At 39.9% G+C, this 19,949-nt stretch overlaps 1 protein-coding gene and 2 pseudogenes across 3 annotated transcripts in view; all 3 read right to left on the bottom strand.

The window, feature by feature from the left end:
• Positions 1-3,946: 3,946 nt before the first annotated feature.
• Positions 3,947-10,677, bottom strand: LOC309973980 (ferritin light chain-like; annotated as a pseudogene). Its single transcript has 2 exons — positions 10,637-10,677; positions 3,947-4,489 (listed from the first exon to the last, which is right to left on the bottom strand). The product of its transcript is annotated as a ferritin light chain-like (transcript).
• Positions 10,678-11,072: 395 nt separating this feature from the next.
• On the bottom strand, positions 11,073-12,112 carry LOC309974204 (KH domain-containing, RNA-binding, signal transduction-associated protein 3-like; annotated as a pseudogene). The gene has a single exon. The product of its transcript is annotated as a KH domain-containing, RNA-binding, signal transduction-associated protein 3-like (transcript).
• Positions 12,113-12,195: 83 nt separating this feature from the next.
• The window catches only part of LOC309973979 (metabotropic glutamate receptor 7-like), a gene marked incomplete at both ends in the record, with an annotated part of 83,164 nt that continues 75,410 nt past the window's right edge, over positions 12,196-19,949 (bottom strand). The window contains one exon of the mRNA XM_082858440.1: positions 12,196-12,533. Within this exon, the coding sequence (XP_082714566.1) occupies positions 12,196-12,533 (338 nt within the window). The remainder of the gene's footprint in view (positions 12,534-19,949) is intronic.

Genomic DNA, 19,949 nt, shown 5'->3' with positions numbered 1-19,949 from the left:
CCACCATCTGGCAACCTTCCTTTTTCTAGTCTAGATAATCTGCAACTGTAGCGCAATAAAATTTGCCTTGCAACCATCAATTGTCTTGGTCCTTCTGACCCCATTCGTCGGTGCTACTTCAGTTCCTTACCCCTTCCCTTCTGACCCTGGGCGGTGAGATCCTCTTTCTCCGGCTGGTCCGCGGCACACATGAATATATGTTTTTGTCTTGCTGTACTGCACCTGTGCTGTCTAGTAACAGATATTTTGTCTGCTAGTAGTGTTCTAGATTATGTCTTTCCAAAGCGCTGAGGCAGTGCACCTATTCTGTAGTTGCAGCTGATGCCTGAATGTAGCCTAGCTGACAAATTATTGATTAATAAGAACTTGAATTTCTCAAAGATTTGTACTGTTAACCAAAATCTGAGCAAGGAGTCTCAAATGTAATTCTTAGCCAGAATTACATGTTAATGAACCATTTAACAGTGTGAATCAAGGAACATCAGTGTAAGGATTTCTTTTAATTTATTTTTTACCTGCTTGAAATATCAGTTAAAGTTTGCCAGCTTGGTTGCAGATGAACGGACGTTTGAAGTTCACCAAACTACTTAATGTGGGATAGGATAATAGACTTCCAGCGCCCTGAAGGCTGTGACCTTGCAGCCATTTTACATAGCACATCCTCCTCCTATAGGGATGAACCTTTCCCTGGCCCAAAAAGTAGCAGCTCTGTTGAAGCTTTGCTTATTGTAACAGGATTTTGTTTCCGGGTTACATGTCTGTGGAAGACTTAATTCTGAATAGACATATAGATATTACTGGAAACTAATTGTTTTTCTATTATACTCTGATTTATCAAAAAAGTAAAACATTTAAACTGTGCTACAGAAATTCAGAAGTTGTCTTGCAATCTTTAAACAATAAATGAATGAGTTGCCCTTAAAAAAAAAGGATTAAGCAGTTAAGCTGTTGGTCCCACATCAGACAAATTTTCCTATACCTTCTGTCAATATTGTTAACAGAGACTGTTATTTTATTAATCCTTATGATCCCGTGATTCTTTCTTTCATGTTTCAGGGCACAGCAGGTGAGAGAGTGGATTTGTTAAGCTGGGTGGGTTTATCCTTCTTTTATGCGTTCATTCAATTTTATGTTCATTTACTTATTGTACACACATGGCAATAGAAGCTGCTAAAGCAATCATTGCTATTCTGCAAAACAACAAGGCACAGAAGCAGATGTCTTTTTTCTGAGATTTCTCCCCCTAGGATTATTATGATTAAAGATCCTTTCCCCCCACTCCCTGGAGAGGACAAGGGGCTGCTCGCTGCAGGTTTTTTAATGACTTGGGTAAAGGCTCAAATATCCCCCCATTATGGTAATCCACCCCAGGGGCAAACCACACAAGAATATTATGAATTTATTTTATTTTTCTATCCTTGCAAAGGTAATACTCAGCTCATTAGAATATGAAAACTATACTGTCAAATTTCAGAATTACATGGATGAAGAAAATCACCAAAGTGGCATCATATCACGTGTGTTATAGTTGTATTTACTATATTGACTATATTAACTATGTTGTGTTAACAATATATTGTATAACTATATATTGAAAAGGCAAAATGCTGTAACTTATTTCAGAAAAAATAATTATGTTGGCAAACCCCAAATTGTACACTGTAGACAGGTCCTAGGAAAAGAAGATTTAATTCATAGTGGACAAGAGGTTAGCTTCTGTTTTCAGCCATGTGCTATTTCAAGAATTAAACGTCATGAATAATACAGGATATAAGAGGAATAGTCTAAAGACCGAAAAGCACATTTTGATTAGGAAAGAGAATTTATGGCTTAAGTCTTTTTTTTTTTAAGGAAAACTGCCTTATTACTATGAGATAAGAAAATTGTTTCCTTCTTTTCTTCCTTGCTTTCTTCTTTTTCTTTTTTTTAACCTTTTTAATTTTGGATATTTGACCTCTAAGCTGAGATGACTGAAAATGCCTCCTCTGGGCATCAACCTTTTTGAAAGACTTTTTCCCCCTCCCTAAGGGCTTTTTGTCTCTTGGAGGCATTGCCTACATTACTCACCAAGAGGCAAGCATTTGTCCTTGCACTAAATGCTGACATCTTCTGATAAGAGGGAAGCTGCAAAGTAGAAGAATTGAAGGTCAATATGTTGATAGTGGTCTCAAGAGCATTGATGTACATTTGTGTATTGGGGAAGGGGAGAGAAGCTTGAGAGTGGGCCAGTGGGGAGGGGTAAATATTTTGTGATGCTGTCTACCTATGGGCTTATAAAGTTTACAGCTGCATTAGGAGGACAAGCATTACCATTAGCATGAAAAGTAGGGCAGACCTCAGTTGCAAAAGCTTCTAGCCATACACATAGGGCAATACGTAAATGATACACCTTATTGCATTCACCCATTCACCCTCCCCTGTTCATGCGAATTGGAAATTTCAATCCATTTCAGAGAAGTAACACAACTATCGATCATTTTCCCTGGCACGAATCTTCCTAGAGCTCACGCACTAGCGCATGTGTCTTAGATTTAATATCTGATCACTAGCTGGATTGAAGCCAAGAGGTGGTTCCCAAAGTTGCTGCACATTAGAATCACCTGGGGAACTCTGAGACCTCCCTGTGCCCAGGCTCCTCCCTAGACCTACTGAATCAAAATCTCGGGGGCTGGGACCCAGACACCAATGTTTTTCTTAAAAGCTCTCTAGGTAATTCAAATGAGCAGCAAAGCTTGAGAAGCAGCCCAATAATGGGAACAAACTTATTTCACACAGATAAAGTGGGGCAATTCATATGTTAAAAGAACATGAATATATGTCCATGCCTCTCTCACGCTTTGTCACAGTTTACCCTTCCCCCTCCCCATATCCTCAAGTCTGTTCTCTAGTAAGTCTGTGTCTTTATTCCTGTTTTACCCCTAGGTTCTTCATGACATTTTTTTTTCTTAAATTCCATATATATGTGTTAGCATACGGTATTTGTCTCTCTCTTTCTGACTTACTTCTACACTGTTGGTGGGGATGTAAATTGGTGCAACCACTATGGAAACACTATGGCAGTTCCTCAAAAAGCTAAAAGTAGAGCTACCATATGATCCAGCAATCTTACTCCTGGGCAAATATCTGGACAAAACTATAATTCGAAAACATACATGCACCCCTATGTTCACAGCAGCACTATTTATAATAGCCAAGACATGAAAACAACCTAAATGTCCACTCACAGATGAATGGATAAAGAAGATGTGATATATATAAAATGGAATACTACTCAGCTATAAAAAAGAATGAAATAATGCCATTTGCAGCAACATGGCTGGACCTAGAGACTATTATACTAAATGAAGTAAGTGAGAAGGAGAAAGACAAATACCATATGATATCACTTATATGTGGAATCTAGAATATGATACAAATGAACTTACCCATGAAACAGAAACAGACTCACAGACATAGCACACAAACTTGTGGTTCCCGAGGGGAAGGGGGGGTGGGGGAGTGATGGATTGGGAGTTTGGGATTAGCAGAGGTAACCTATTATATATATGATGGATAAACAACAAGGTCCTACTGTATAGTACAGGGAACTATAGTCAATGTCCTGTAATTAACCATAATGGAAAAGAATATGAAAAATTATATATACGTGTAACTGAATCACTTTGTTGTACAGCATAAACTAAACATTGTATATCAACTATACTTCAGTAAAATAAATTTTTAAAAAAAGGAAAAAAAACATGAATATATATATATATATATATTTCTTTTTTTCCTCTTTATTCTGTTTGTGTTTCAAATAGGCTTTTTTTTTTTTCCTTCTGCAAAAAGCGTTATTGTTTCCATTTGGTCCAAGGCTTGGGAGAGGGCTCCAGGGCGGTTACAGAGCTGCCTAGTAGCTGCAGAGCAGGGCTTCAGGCAGAAGCTCTGATGCCAGAGGGGCTCCTCAGAGGCCGCTGGACTTCAGAGACTCCTGTTTGTGCTCGAGGGTGAGCCTTTCAAAGAGATACTCGCCCAGCACAGCCTGCGGACCAGCCAGCCTGCGGAGGTTGGTCAGGTGGTCGCCCATCTTCTTGATGAGTTTCACCTGCTCCTCCAGGAAGCGGCTCTCCAGGAAGTCACAGAGGTGGGAGTCTGCGCGGGCGGAAGCCAGGGCGCGCAGATCTGATAGTGCCTGGTGCAGGCTCTTCTCCCTAAGAATGGCGGCTTCCACAGCGTCCTGGGTTTTACCCCACTCATCTTGAGAAGGCTTCCGCGCATCCTGGAAGAGGGCGCGGCCACAGCACTGGTTTTGCATTTTCAAGAGACGCTGCGCGCCCTCACACTTCTCCTCAGCCAGTTGGCGAAAAATGTGGCCCACACTGTCCAGAGTCCCATCGTTGCTGTCGAAATAGAAGCTCAGAGAGAGGTAAGTGTCCCCAGATGCATGTTGAACAGGCGGTGGACGGCGGCCTCCACCTCGATGGAATAATTCTGACGCACCTGGGAACTCGTGGTTGATCAGTGATAAGGAGCTAAGCTCAAAAAACGGTGTTGGCCTGTCCTGGAGGCTGAGGATAGCTGAGTGGCTGATTCCAAAGGTTGCGACAGGAAGAAAGGTTGGAGGGTGGTCGGGGGCTGGAGCAAGGAGCGTCCCTGGGTCTGTTCATTCCAAACACTGTTGAAGCAAAAGACAGAACTGCAGGACTGCCGAGCGCACTGCCTCAAATAGGCTTTGATATAAATGAACCAGAAGTCCAAGCAAGGACAAAACTTACCCTTCCCCCCGCCAAAATAGCTGGCGATACTAGAATCTAGACCTGGGAAGGGATTCTTCCATTACTTTCTGAACATTCCAAGCCACTAGAGCAGTGGTTCTCAAAGTATGGTCACCTTGTAACCAAGCAGTACCCTATGGGGCCTTCCTAGGACAGACCCATCCCCCATATCCTCTGCTGTAGTTCCTCTCTGAAGTACTCAGATAATAGTATCTCAGGCATATTTCTTGAGTTTTCAGATGCTAAAAACCACCACCCAATGGAAGAAATTAACTCCTTGATGATCATGAGCACGTAGCCCCCAGACCTTCTGGCACCTAAGGATGGTTAATGTTACCTGCCCTGTGGCCTCCACATCAACCAATCAGAGGATTGTGCACGAGCTGATCACATTCCCTGGGACGTCCCTCCCTCACCTGGCCTTTAAACATGCTTTGCTGAAATCCTTTGGAGATTTCAGGGTGTTTTGGAACTCGGGCCACCCCTCTCCTTGCTCGATCCTGCAATAAACCTTTCTCTACTCCAGACTCCAACCTTTAGGTTTGTTTGGCCTCACTGTGCTTCAGACACACGAACCTGCATTCGGTAACAACCTGACCAGTTTTACCAGCGTCCCCTGATAATGTGTCAGATATTCAAGTTTTAGGGCCCTGTCCCAGCCCTATGCAATCAGCAACTCTGGTGGGGCTCAGTGATCTCTGTTATAACAGGCCCTCCAGATGATTTTTATTCACCTTAAAGTTTGAAAATATCTGCATTGTCAGCTGGCCAAAGCGTCCACCAGCAGGTGAAGGGGAGTGGTGCCTGGAAAAGATAGGGACCAGCCAAGGCAAGTACAGCAGCATTTGCCGTGGTGGTAATGGAGAATGCCTTTTCTCCACTGGTTGGCACAGACTAGGATCTGGGAGCAGTGGCAGGGTTATTTAGGATGCTTTACATTTCAATGTAGAGGGACCGCTGTCCTGGTTTGCCAGGGACTTGCCCTGTGTGAGCACTTAAAATCTCATCCTGGCAAACCCCTTAGCCCTGGGTTTGAAAAACGTAGGGAATAACATGAAATTTAGGGGAAACATGATCTAGGTTTTGGGCAAGTCACAAGTGCTAATTAAAGCTAAGCAAGTATGGACAACACTAGCGTTCTTTAGCCCTTTGCGGGGAGGTAAATCTGATTGGGTGAAAGGACTTATTGTTAAGAGATCTTTGTAGAAACATCCCCTTCTGCTTAGTCCGCTGGTTCTCAGTTCTGGCTAGATATTGGCATCGTCTGAGGAGATTTAAAATGATTTTATTGGTCTACGATGACCAACCGTCAGTGTGAGGGTTTTTAAAAAGTGCTTCAGATGATTCTAATGCACAACCAAATTTAGGTGTCACTGCTTAAGCTTTTGAACCGCTGCTGCATATTTTCACCTCATCTTCCTATGAGAATATCCAACTGTAGTTGAGGTTTGTTTTTTTTTTTCTTTTTCTAACTGTCTTATTGTAAGATTTACTGTCTTAAATAAGGTTGAATGTACAGGAAATCTTGCTAGTCCATCTGGTATAGCTGAATACTTAGAATAATATAGTTAAGATATATACCATTTAAGTATTGTGACTGGCCGTTTTTTTTGAAATTAACATATGCATTGAATTAGTATGTTCTCTTTTGAAGTTGTTCTGTTGGGGAGCTATACCTCTAATCTGCCATTGCTAAATATCTGGACACCTCTTATTAGGAATTGCTTTTAGAAATCTTTAGGGATTAAAACCAAGATTGCTGTATTATTTGTACTGGAACCACAAAAACCTCACAGAGTTCCCCCGCTGTACCTTCTACCCCCCTCTAACCCTTGGCAACTTCTAATCTGTTCTCCATCTCCACGGTTTTGTTATTTTAAGAATAATATGTAAACATAATCATGAATTACTTAATCTTCGGAGATCGGCTTTTCAAAATTTTTCCCTCGGCATCATTCCCTTGAAGTTCATTTCAATTTTTGCGTATATTAATAATTTGTTCCTTTTTGTTGCTCGGTAGTATTCTATCATAAGATTTTATCACAATTTGTTTCAACATTCATCCACTGAAAGACATTTGGGTAGTTGCCAGTTTTTGGCTATTATAAATAAAACTGCTATGAACATTTATGTGTAAGTTTCTGTGGGAACTTAATTAAGTTTTTGTTTCTTTTGGATAAATGCTCAAGAGTACAATTACTGTGTTGTAGGGTGAATCTACTTTCAGGATTAAAAGAGACTGTCAAGCTGTTGATCAGAGTGGCTAAACCATTTTATTTTCCCACCAGTGATGTGATATAATTTTTCTATGTACTTGCCAGCATTTGATGTTGTCACTATACTTTAATTTTAGTTACTCTCTGACATCTCATTATGGTCTTAATTGGCATTTCCCTAATGGCTAATGCTGCTGAGCATCTTTTCATGTGCTCCTTTGCCGTGTGTATATTCTCTTCCATGAAATGTCTGTTCCTGTCTTCTGCCTATTTTCTAGTTGGATTTTTTTAAGTTGTTTGGAGAGTTCTTTGTATATTATAGATACAAGTCATTTGTCTCATATGGGATTTTCAAATATGTTTTCCTACTGTGTAATTTGAGTTTTCATCCACTTAAAAGGATCTTCTATGAAGCATTTTTAACTCATTTTGACGAGATCCAATTTATCAGTTTTTGCCTTTATTGATCATACTTTTGGTGTCAAGTCTAAGAATTATTCCCCTAGTTCTAGATGCCAAACATTTTCTCCTATTTTTTTTCTAAAAATGCCCTTCTTTTACATTTAAGATTATGATCCACTTTGATTTAATTTTTGTGTAAGGTGTGGAGGTTAAGGTTCATTTTTTGTTTGTTTTTGTCGAGGGATGTCCAACTGTTTCAGTACCATTTTTTTGAAAAGTCTATTCTTCCTTGATAGCTTTTGCACTGCTGTCAAAAACAAGTTATATGTATTGATGTCAGTCTATTTCTGGGTTCTCTATTCCATTCTATTGATCTATGTATCTACCCTCCATCATTACTGCAAAATCTTGAAATTGGGTAGATTAATTCCTCCCATTTTCATCTTCCTTTACAAGTTGTTTTAGCTATTCTTCAGCCTCTTCTTACCATATAAATCTTAGAATAAGCTTGTCTATATCCACAAAAACCTTGAGGGCATTTTAAGAGTAATTGTGTTAAGCCTCTTAGCTTGGGGAGAATTGACATCTTTATCATGTTGTGTTTTCTAATCCATGAACAAGGTATGTCTCCCTATTTGTTTGGGACTTAAAAATTTTTCTTCATCAGCATTTTGTAATTTTCAGTATAGAGGTCCTATAAATGTCTTATTGGGCTTATATTTAAGTATTTATTTAGGTCAGTTGTAAATGGCATCACATATTTTTATTTAAGCTTCTACACATTTGTTATTAATATATAATTTGATAAAATTGTGGTGATCTTGTACTCTAAATCATTTACAAACTAATATTATTTCTCAAGCTTTTTGTGGATTCCTTGGTATTTTCTCCATTTAGATTATCATCTCATCTTCAGATACAGACAGTTTTACTTTTCCTTATTCAGTATAATAGGATATATTGCTATTCAACATTCAGTAGGATATGTTCCTTCCTATGCAACGTAGTAGGAATAGTCTTTTATCTTTTAAATAAACTTTTAAAAAATTTAACTTTTAAACTTATGTATTTATTTATTTTTGCTTTATTTTCTTACTAGAACCTCCAGTGATATATTTAATAAAAGTGGTGAGACCAGATATCGGTGCCTTGTTTCTGATCTTACAGAGAAAGCATCCAGTCTTTCACAGTTAAATATCATGTCGGTATAGGTTGTTTGTAGATCATCTTTATGAGTTTCAGTATGTTCCTTTTCTATTCCTAGTTTGCTTGGAGTTTTTTTTCTTCTTTCTTTAAAATCATGAATGGGATTGGATTTTGTCAAATGCTTTCTCTGCATTAATGGATAGGATCACATGACTTTTCCCCCTTAATCTATTGGATATGGTGGATTACACTGTTTAATTTTCAAATATTTAACCAACTTTGCATAACTGGAATAAATCCCACTTGGTCATGGTATATTATTCTTTTCATATATTTCTGGATTTAATTTGCTAATATTTGGCTGAGGGTTTTTCAGCCAATTTCATAAAAAATATTGGTCTGTAGGTTTCTTCTTTCTATACTATCCCTGTCTGGTTTTGGTATCAAGGTAATACTGGCTTCATAAAATTAATTAGAAACTGTTCCCTCTACTTCTATTTCTTATCAAATCATGTAAAATTGGTGTTAATTCTTTAAGTCTTGGGTAAAAGTGAAACATCTAAGCCTGAATATTTCTTTTGGGAGTTTTTAAATGAAAAACCAGTGTTTCTAATGGTTACAGGAAAATTGAGATTATCTATTTCATCTTGGCTGAGTTTTGGTAGTTTTGGGTGTAGAAACATTGGCCCATTTCATCTACATTTTTGAATTTATAGTGTAGACTTGTTCATAGTAACTTGTCCCTCATTAACCTGCAGGATATGTCATGGTATCCCTGGTTGCATTTCTGATATCTGTGATTTGTGCCATCTCTCTGTTTATCTTTATCAGTCTTTCTAGATCTTTATTGGTTAGATTGTTTATTTCAAAGAACCAGCCTTTTGTTTCATTGATTTTCCCCCCTATTTTCCTGTTTTCAGTTTCATGGATTTCTGTTTCATCTTTATTATTTCCTTCTTTCTGCTTGTTTAGTGTTTTTTCCTCTTCCTTTTTTACTATTTTAATATAGAAAATTAGATTATTGCTTTGAAATATTTTCTTTCCCAATTTAGTGCTATAAACTTCCCTTTCAGCATTGCTTTCACTTCATTCCGCAAACTTTGATCTGTTATATCTCCATTTTATTTTATTCTATGCATTTAAAAATTTTTTCCTTGATGCTGTCTTTTTTACCCATGAGTTATTTGGAAGTGTGATGTTTAGTTTTCATGTGATTGAAGATTTTCCTGTTGTCTTTCTCTTATTGATTTCTAGTCTGATTCCATTATGGCTAGAGAACATACTCTCTGTGATTTTAATTCTTTTAAATCTGCTAATGTTTTTTTATCACCCAGTATATGGTATATGAGTGAATGTTCCATGGACACTTCAATATGTATTCTGCTCTTACTGAGTGTGTTCTTTAAATGTCAGTTATATCCTGTTGATTGATGATATTTTCAGTTCTTCCATATCCTTGCTGATTTTTCTCTCTGGTAGTTGTATAAATTGCTGTGTTGAAGTCTCAAATAATAATTGTGGATTTAAAACTTTCTCCTTTTACCTTTTTCAGTGTTTGCTTCATGCATTTTGAAGTTCTGTTGTTTGGTGCGCACACATTTAGTATCACTAGGTCATCTAGGTGGATTATTCCTGTTATCTTTATGTAATGACCCTCTTTGCCCCTAATAATTTCCTTTGCTCTGAAGTCTACTTTATCTGATATTAATATAGCCATTCCTGCTTTTTCTGATTAATGTTCACATGATATATCATTTTCATCCTTTTACTTTGAACTACCTATATCATGATGTTTAAAGTAAGCTTCTTATAGACAGTATATAGTTGGATCATGCTTGCGACTTTTTAATCTACTCTTCCAATCTCTGTCTTTGACTTGGTTATTTGGATCATTTACCATTAATGTAATTATTGCCATGTCAAAGATTTGGTCTACCATGTTATTTTTTGTTTTGTCTTTTACCTTAGTTTCTCAATCCTGTGTTTCCCTTATTTTTCCTTCTTGTGGGTTACTTAAACTTTTTTTTTTCTTTCAAAAGTTTATTTAGTATCAAGCAAGAGGAGACTTTGCTTAACACTACAGAACATTTCAAGACTTGAGTTACAAAAGAATACCACATTATTTGCACTTGTAATTGGCTTCCCTTTTTACGCATGTTGGCAAGAGAAAAAAACACTAGCATATGGCTGAAAGATAAAATAACTAAATTTCTATGGAAACCTTTAAAATGAAAGGTGAGGCTTATGTTAAAAGGATGGATTAACATATTTAGTAAACCTATCTTTTTTGTTTAACACTAGTTAATCAAAGTTTTTTTTTTTCCTTTTGATGACCTATTTTTTCATATACAGACTGGAAATAACAAAATTTTACATGTCTTTTTTTTTTTCTGCCCAGGTTGATGTTTCAACAAAGTAATTTTAAATTCCATCCATTCAGATGTTAAGCATTTTGATTTATTTAAAAAGGAATTGTTCATAGAAAACAATTACTTTGAACAGTATACAGGACTGGTGGAGACTGGCTATGTCACAACATCAGACAGTACAATCAGTATCTGCTGTATGGCTGGTCTCTGTAGACGCCCTTTGCTGTACTTGCCGAGGGTGCCTTGTGTCTTGAGTTTGTCCACTCCTCTTGCCCGTAGGAATCATAAGTCTCTTCACTGAGTCCGTGTCCATAATCATAGTAATCAGCACCACTTTGGGCTGGGGCGCTATAGCTGTTATCATAGGAATCATAACTCTGTTCATCATAAGCAGCGCCATATCCATCATCATAGTCATAATCTCCATAGGTCTCTTGTGTTGGGGGCGGCGGTGGAGGTCTGTACCCAGTTGGGGGGACATCTCTTGCTCTGGGAGTGAGAAGTCCTCTTCCTCGACTCACTGGCCCTCGGGTGGAAAGGATTCCTCTGGAAGTTGGCGTCCCTCGCGGTACCCCGACTCCCACTGGCCGGGCCGCGACTCCTCCCCTTCCCCTGGTTATTGCTGGGGTTGGTACACCTCTTGTACGCAAGGTAGGTTTCCCTCGAACAGCTGGTACATCTGCATTTTCTGAACCACCATTCAAATATGTTAATTCCTGGAGCTGTGCTTGCCTGATTTCATCATTATAGTCCGGAATGAGGAACTTTTTGATTTCCTCCAGAGCATGTCCTATCCGGGCATAGGCTTCTGTGGCGGGGCAAACACTTCAATCAGAACATGGAGATCATCATTGAGGTGGAAGTACTTTGCTTCTCCACTTTTCCTCAACTCTTCTTCCTTTGCCTTGTCTCTCATGGAGCCTTTTCCAAGGATGGACATTTTTGTCAAGGTTTCTTCTTGCAAGCACTTCAGAGAATTGCCACGTGGCCCCAAAAGTTTTCCCACGAAGTTGAACTTAGGGAGCTGTTTTACAGGAATCAACACTTTCTGTCCCAGCTTCATGTTCTTATTAATCACCACATCAATGTACTTTTCTTCGTCCTTGCCTTCTCCTTTGTGAAACTTTTCTATTTCTTGGTTCACCAGCCGCAGGGCGTGCGTGAAGGAGGGGTCCAGGGAGTCCTTCTCCGCCATCAGCTCCAGCAGGTACTTCTCCTCCATGCTCGCCGGCCGCCAGGGCCCTGGACGCGGACTCGAGGCGGGCGAGCAGCGCCGGCCACGCAACCCCCGACCCCGCCCGCGCCCTAGCGGCGCGGAACCCGGGCCGGATGCCGCGGCCGTGGCGCGGCGGAGCCAAGCTTGGCGGTCGGCCTGGCGGCGCCGCGAGGCGGGAAGCGGCCGCACAGCCCCGGTCCCCAGGGGGTGGCCGCCGACTGCCCCGCGCTGGCGGCCACTGCCTCCCGGACGCGGTCCCCGAGCTCCCACCACGGGCCGGCGCGGTCAGGCGGGCCCTCTTGCCGGGCCGGCGGCACACTCTGCGAGCCTGAGGCAGTCCCGGGCGAACCCCGGCAGCCGGCGCCAGCGCCATCGCCGAGCTCAGCCGCCACCCGCACGCCGCGCGCCGCCCCGCGTTCTCCGAGCTCTACTTAAACATTTTTTAATAAGTCCATTTTAATTTAATTCATTTATAATCATTTGTGTATACTGTTTGTATAGTTTTCTTAGCGGTTGCTTTTGGCATTACAGTATACATATGTAACTTATCATAGCCTACTGGAATCAGTGTTTCATTACTTCAAGTGAAGTTTCAAAATTTTACTTCCATTTAGGTCTCTTAATATTCCCCAGTTTTAAAGTATGATTTTCTGTAGTATTTCCTTTCTCTACATTGAGAACCCCATCAGATGGTGTCATCATTTTTGCTTTGACCATCATATAGAATTTAAGAAACTCATGAGGCTAATGATAGTCTCTTATATTTACCCCATTTGTTTTCACGCATTCCATTGTTCCCCTTTTCTTTCTGAAGTTCCCAGTCTTCTGTTATTGTTTATGTTTTCATAACAGTAGGTGATATCTTGGATTTCCAGGGCAACTGGATATGAGTTTCAGGAGACACTGAGCCTGGCTCACTTAATGCTACTGAGTTGGAGGCTTTGTATATGTTGGGCCTGTTGGCACAGCAGATGCTAGCAGATTAGACTAATGTTGATGGGACTAGTGCCACAGGAGGATGGGTTCCCATTCAGGCTATGCTGCTGCTACAGTAGATCAAGTCCCCCTCTACCCCAAGTGTGGGGCAGTGACCTGCTGCTGTCACTGCTTTGTATTAGGCTCCTTTTGCCTCAGGTGTGTGGTGGGATCCCTTGGAAGCTGCTGCTGCTGCTGCTGTCAATCACAAGGTTAAATTCATTTCAGAAATACTTAAGTATAAATATATAGCCTGGCTCTTGTAGGACCTCTGTATTTTTTTTTTGTTGCTTTCATACAAATTATCCCAAATTTAGTGACTCAAAACAACGTAAATTTATTACCTTACAAGTCTGACATTGGCCTCAATTGAGTAAAAGTGTTGGCAGGATCGACAGATGAATGGATAAAGATGTGGCACATATATACAATGGAATATTACTCAGCCATAAAAAGAAATGAAATTGAGTTATTTGTAGTGAAGTGGATTGACCTAGAGACTGTCATACAGAGTGAAGTAAGTCAGAAAGAGAAAAACAAATACCATATGCTAACACATATATATGGAATCTAAAAAAAAAAGAAAAAATGGTTATGAAGAACCTAGGGGCAGGGCAGGAATAAAGACGCAGCCATAGAGAGTGGACTTGAGGACACAGGGATGGGGAAGGGTAATCTGGGATGAAGTGAGAGAGTGGCATGGACATATATACACTGCCAAATGTAAAAGAGCTAGCTAGTGGGAAGCAGCCACAAAGCACAGGGAGATCAGCTCTGTGCTTTGTGTCCACCTAGATGTGTGGGATAGGCAAGGGAGGGTGGGAGGGAGATGCAAGAGGGAGGAGATATGGGGATATATGTATATGTATAGCTGATTCACTTTGTTATGAAGCAGAAACTAACACGCCATTGTAAAGCAATTATACTCCAATAAAGATGGTTAAAAAAGAAAAAAAAGTGTTGGCAGAGCTACATTCTTTTCTGGAGGCTCTTAGGGGTGTTTCTGTTCCCTGGACTTTATCCGCTTCCAGCGGTCACTTGTAGTCCTTGACTCAGAGTCCCCTTTCTCCACCTACAAAACCCAAAATGTTGCATCTCTCTGATTCTGCTTCTATTAGGACATCTCTCTCTTTCTCTTTCTACAGTTGGGAATGGTTTTCTGCTTTTAAGGACTCATGCAATTAGATTTGTTCCATGAGGTAATCCAGGATAATCTTTCTATCTCAAGGCCTATAACTTCAGTCATATCTGCAAAGTCCTCTTTACCATGTAAGGTAACATATTATTAGGTTCTAGGGATTAGGGTGAGGGCATTTTTAGGAGCCATTATGCTGCCTACCACACCCTTAACAAGTGACCTTGAGAAAATTACTGAGACTTTAAAGCCTTACTTTCCTCAAACATAAAATGGAAAGAAAGATAACTAGTTAATATCATGAAAGTGAAACAGTATATATGAAATCAACTAATTCAAACAATAAGATTTCTTCTTTTTCTTTATGATTGGCATGATTCTCAGAGTTCAGTTACTTGAAGAGTTACTTTTTTTTAAACAGAACTAAGGCATTTCAGGGTTCAGGTTCTGTAAGATTGTCTGAATTATCTGAGTAGCAATTAGCTAAGCACAGGTGTAAAGCATTTGATTTACTCCCTGGTGTCCTTTATCTTCTCATCCCACTAAATCCATATCCCTTGTCTAGCTCCAGCCAGTAGAGTCAGAGCTTGTTTTACTGTTTAACTAAAGTTCAATTTAAATTTGCTCTACATCTCCAGATTCTCAGCCCTGGTTGCATATTATAATCACCTGGGGAGATTTCAAGACCTACTTGATGCCAAAGTTTTACCTATCGTGGATATTTGAAGAGGGACCTGGAATGAAATGCTCTAGCTTATGGTTTGGGGAGCCAAATCATAGTCTACACTGAGCCAAATCATTTGCGAGATCACCTCTAAAAAGCAATTTATCTGTGGTGACTGATGCTCTTCCTTTGTCAGTATGCTTGTCCCTCTTTGGGGGAAAAGAAGAAGGGGAAAAAACCCCCAGCGGTTGGGCTGCCTGAATTATAACCTGATGCTGTGGAATTAGTGTTGGCTCAGAGCGCACATCTTCGGATACCCATTCTCTCTCCTGCTTCCTTGCATGAGCTTATATCCTTGGGCAGTTTTTCATCCACCACCCTCTTTTGCTTCTACTCTTAGCAAGTAAAGTCTCTCCTTAATGAAACAGCATTTCATGAGACTTACTGGGAGCATAGGTCTGTTCCAGACCTATCCTATGTTAGCTAAAGCAGATATAAGTGATGTATTTTTGGCATTCATCCTTGTGGGTTGGAGAGAGAAGACAGAATTTTATCCTTTAGGTGTCATATGACTGGGCAAATGGGCTCATTCCCTCTACTGCCTACCATGTAAAATACTGAGGGTGTTACCTCTAGAAGGTATCTTCTAGGTATCAAAATAGCTCAGATAAGTCATATTTCTCAGTAACAGGTGACAAAACTAAGGCTTAGGTGGTGAATTTTCCATGTCAATTTGTCTGGGCCACCATGCCCAGTTATTTGGTCAAATATTATTCTGGATATTTCTGTGATGGTGTTTTTTAAAATTTTTATGTTTTATTTATTTATATTTTTGCCTGCATTGGGTCTTCGTTGCTGCACGTGGGCTTTCTCTATTTGCAGCAAGCGAGGGCTACTCTTTGTTGTGGTGTGCGGGCTTCTCATTGCGGTGGCTTCTCTTGTTGCAGAGCATGGGTGCTAGGTGCACGGGCTCAGTAGCTGTGGTGCATGGGCTTAGTTGCTCCACGGCATGTGAGATCTTCCCAGACCAGGGCTCAAACCCGTGTCCCCTGCATTGGCAGGCGGATTCTTAACCACTGTGCCAGGAGGGTAGTCCCTGTGATGGTGTTTTTGGATGAAATTCATATTTAAATTGGTGGTGGACTTTGAGTAAAGCAGATTATCCTCCATAATATGCATGGGCCTCATCCAATCAGGTGAAGCTCTTAATAAAACAAAGACTGACCTCCCTGTCGCAAAAAGGAATTCTGCCAGAAGACTTACAGAAATTGAACTGCGACTCTTCCGAGAGTCTCTAGACAGCCTAACCTGCAGATTTTGAATTTACCAAGCCTCTATTATTGTGTGAACCAGTTGTTTAAAATCTCTCTCTCTTTCTCTATCTTTATATAGATATGGATATAGATCTAGGTATCAATATCGATATCTAGATCTATATCTATCAGTATATATGGGCACATTGTATACACATGCTGTTGGTTCTGTTTTTCTGGAGAACCTTGACTAATACAGTGGCCCATATAAATAAAAGGATGAACCCAAGTTCACCCAGGTAGAAAGTAGTACAATGAGAACTGGAACTTAAGGCCTCATGACTCATTCAGCTGTGAACACTGACCCAGAACTGGCGTCCGCACACTCTGGCCCACTGATGAGATCTCGCTTGACTCCTGGTTTTGTACATAACGTTTTGCTTGAACACAGCCGCATCCATTCATTAACGTATTGTGCATGGCTGTTTCTGTGCTACAGCAGCAGATGGGCAGTTGCAATGGAGACGTATGGTACAGAAAATCCAAAATATTTACTATCTGACCCTTTACAAAAAAGATCTGCTGACCCCTGCTCTAGGATGCCATCTGATTTCTGATAGCACCGAGGAGAATAATTCATGCACATTGGGATAGATTGTTAATCTCATGTCCTCCTTAGGTCAAAGATCTCTTAAATGCTCACCCTTGCAATAGCCAGCTTGGGGAGCATTGTCTGAGGATGCAGAAATTTTTCTTGCCAGGTCTTTCCAATCCACACTGCTCCCTGACTATGGTTCTTAAAACCTGTTTTTTAAAAAAATTTTTATTGGAGTATAGTTGATTTACAGTGTTGTGTTAGTTTCAGGTGTACAGCAAAGTGAATCAGTTATACATGTACATATATCCACTTTTTTTTTTTTTTTCTATTTTCAGTACGCGGACCTCTCACTGTTGTGGCCTTTCCCGTTGTGGAGCACAGGCTCCAGACGCGCAGGCTCAGCAGCTATGGCTCACGGGCCCAGCCGCTCCACGCATGTGGGATCTTCGCGGACCGGGGCACGAACCCGTGTCCCCTGCATCAGCAGGCCGACTCTCAACCACTGTGCCACCAGGGAAGCCCCACTTTTATTTTTTTTTTTTTGGAGTCTTTTCCAAATAGCCCATTACAGAGTACTGAATGGAGTTCCCTGGGCTAATAAGAAGAGCAGGTTCTTATTAGTTATCTATTTTATGTATAGTAGTGTGTATATTTCAGTCCCAATCTCCCAATTTAGCCTCCCTGCCACAATCCCCTGGTAACCCTAAGTTTGTTTTCTACATCCATGCCTCTACTTCTAAAATCTGTCTATTTTAACTAACTACCACTCATTGCTTACTGTCTCTGGGTTCATGTACTTGATAATAAATCTACTTCTTGTTCTATCCTGGATGACATGTTCCAAGGACTGAGATAATATCTTATTCTACATAATTTGTCCTTGATATTGTCTATCTTGGGGTCTTCATCTATGTCCCAAAGAAGACAGTCACTCTGTCTTCTAGTACTACTACTAATACCACATTTTATGGCATGAATTTGACCCAATGCACTGAACTATCCCTTTAGAAGCTGTATGCAACCTGTCACTGGGTTTTAGCACAGGGGTAGAACTCAGATTAGTGATCATATTTAAACAAATCTACTTGACCAGAAACTTTTTGTCTCACCATTTATTACACAAGTAACTTCTGTCTTTGCATCTATGATGTAAATATTTTTAATTTCCTAAATTATCTGAAAAATTATTTAGAGCTTCCATTTCAGTAGGCATTGGAATTGCTGTGTTATGACTATTTCATTATTTTATTTCCAAGTGTTAAATTAGGCTTCAAGCTTTGGCCAAGAGTAGACAGGAAAGGGTTTCAAAGAAATGAAGAGTGGGAAAAACTTCTGATGCAAGGGAGACTTAATAAAGATTTGATTTTGAATCAATAATTTATAATAAAGGTTTGAGTTTGAATCAATAATTTATGTCATTGCAAAATACCTCCCTGGTAAAATTCCATTCTTTGGTAATCATTAAGTACAGAAATTAACAATCAAAATATGCAGTGATCTTCTTCATTTTCTAAAAACAAACCTATATCTAGATGAGAGGAGACTTCATCTCATAACTCAGGCTCTGGACTTACGACTCCAAGTCCTGCCTTCTTTCAACCATACCTGCTAAGTTTCTGTCTAACTTCTTGAGCATGAGGTAATGGCGTCAGCTTTCATCCCCTTCCTCAGTATATAGCTTGGTGAGTATGAGTAAGGGATCTAAAACTTGAGAACCTGGGTTCAAATCTTGACTCTAAAATTTACTTGTTGAGTACTCTTGAGCATGTTATCTGTTTTTGCCTCAGTTTTCTCATCTATAAAATAGAGATACCATTACTTCTCTCAGGGAGTTGCTATGAGGGTGAAAGAGAAAATTCATACAATGCAAGAATTTATCAGTTCTTGGAACACAATAAATACCGAAAAATAATGTTAGCCATTATCAAGGCCCCCTCATTTTATTGATAATATAGATTAGTTTATTATATAGGTCTAATATTTACATATACATAAACATTTTGTACCTATGTGTGTGTATACGTTCTTCTTAGAAATTGAGCAGTCAACATTCACATCTAAAAATCTGTGCTCTGTGAAATGTAGATATCCTGTGTACAGACACAGTGCTATAGTTATCTATTGCTACATAATAAAGAAGTCCAAACTTAGTGGTGAAATAAACAAAAATTTTAATATGTGCCCAGATTCTGTGGGTCAGCAATTCAAACAGTACACAGAGGAGATGGCTTGTCTCTACTCCATGACTGATATCTGAAACCTCAGCTCATGAGGATTCAGATGGCTGGGGCTGGAATCATCTAGATAATTTTAATTCACATGTCTGGCCCTTGAAGACTGGGCCCAACAAGGACTGTTGACTGGAGTGCCTATAGATGGCTGCCCAGGTGGCTTGGACTTCTCATAACGTGGTAGTTAGGATTCAAGATAGAGTATTCCAAGAGAATGAGTGTCCAGGGTTGAAGCATTCCACGAGAATCATGCAAAAGCTGCATGGCCTTTTATGACCTAGTCTTAGATGTTACATAGCATCACTTTCATTATATACTATTGCAGGCGTTGGAGACCTTTTTCCATAAAGTGTCAGACAGTCAATATTTTAGGCTTTACAAGCCATACAGTCTCTTTTGCAACTACTTAGCTCTGCTGCTGTGATGTGAAAACAGACACAAACAATACATATACTAAGGAACATGGCTGTGTTCCAATAAAGCTTCATTTATAAAACCTGGTAGAGGCCTAGACTTGGCCCACCAGCCATAATTTACTGACCCCTGCTCTATTGTTTGAAGCCATGGAAAGCCTGCCTAAATTCAAGGGAAAATGCCCACATCTGGATGCGAAGAATGGCAATGAATCTGAGACCCTGTATTAAAACCACTACATATGGGATATTTATAAGAGGATCTGTCTGCATACCTTGTTTCTCCCATGTATGCTGGATATGAGGTATTGGGACATCTTACATCTCTGTAAGCCTGGGTCAGGGTCAAAGTTGGAATCTGAACTCAATGACCTTGATTTCTGGAATAATCGGTAACTCTAACTACGATTTGCTTACACTCCTTACCCCAATAAATATACCACAAAAGATAGATTTCAAGTAAACAATTGCTTTATGGCAGATTTTTATTAAGTCTCCATTGACAGAATTATTCCATTTTGGTTGGAAAGCATGAGTTTTGTTTCTTTCCTACAGAGATCTGCAACTTTTCAGA

The sequence above is a fragment of the Leucopleurus acutus genome (genome assembly GCF_964270905.1).
Source record: "Leucopleurus acutus genome assembly, chromosome: 17".
NCBI classification, from domain to species: domain Eukaryota; kingdom Metazoa; phylum Chordata; class Mammalia; order Artiodactyla; family Delphinidae; genus Leucopleurus; species Leucopleurus acutus.
This window is presented reverse-complemented; position numbering and strand designations above follow the sequence as displayed.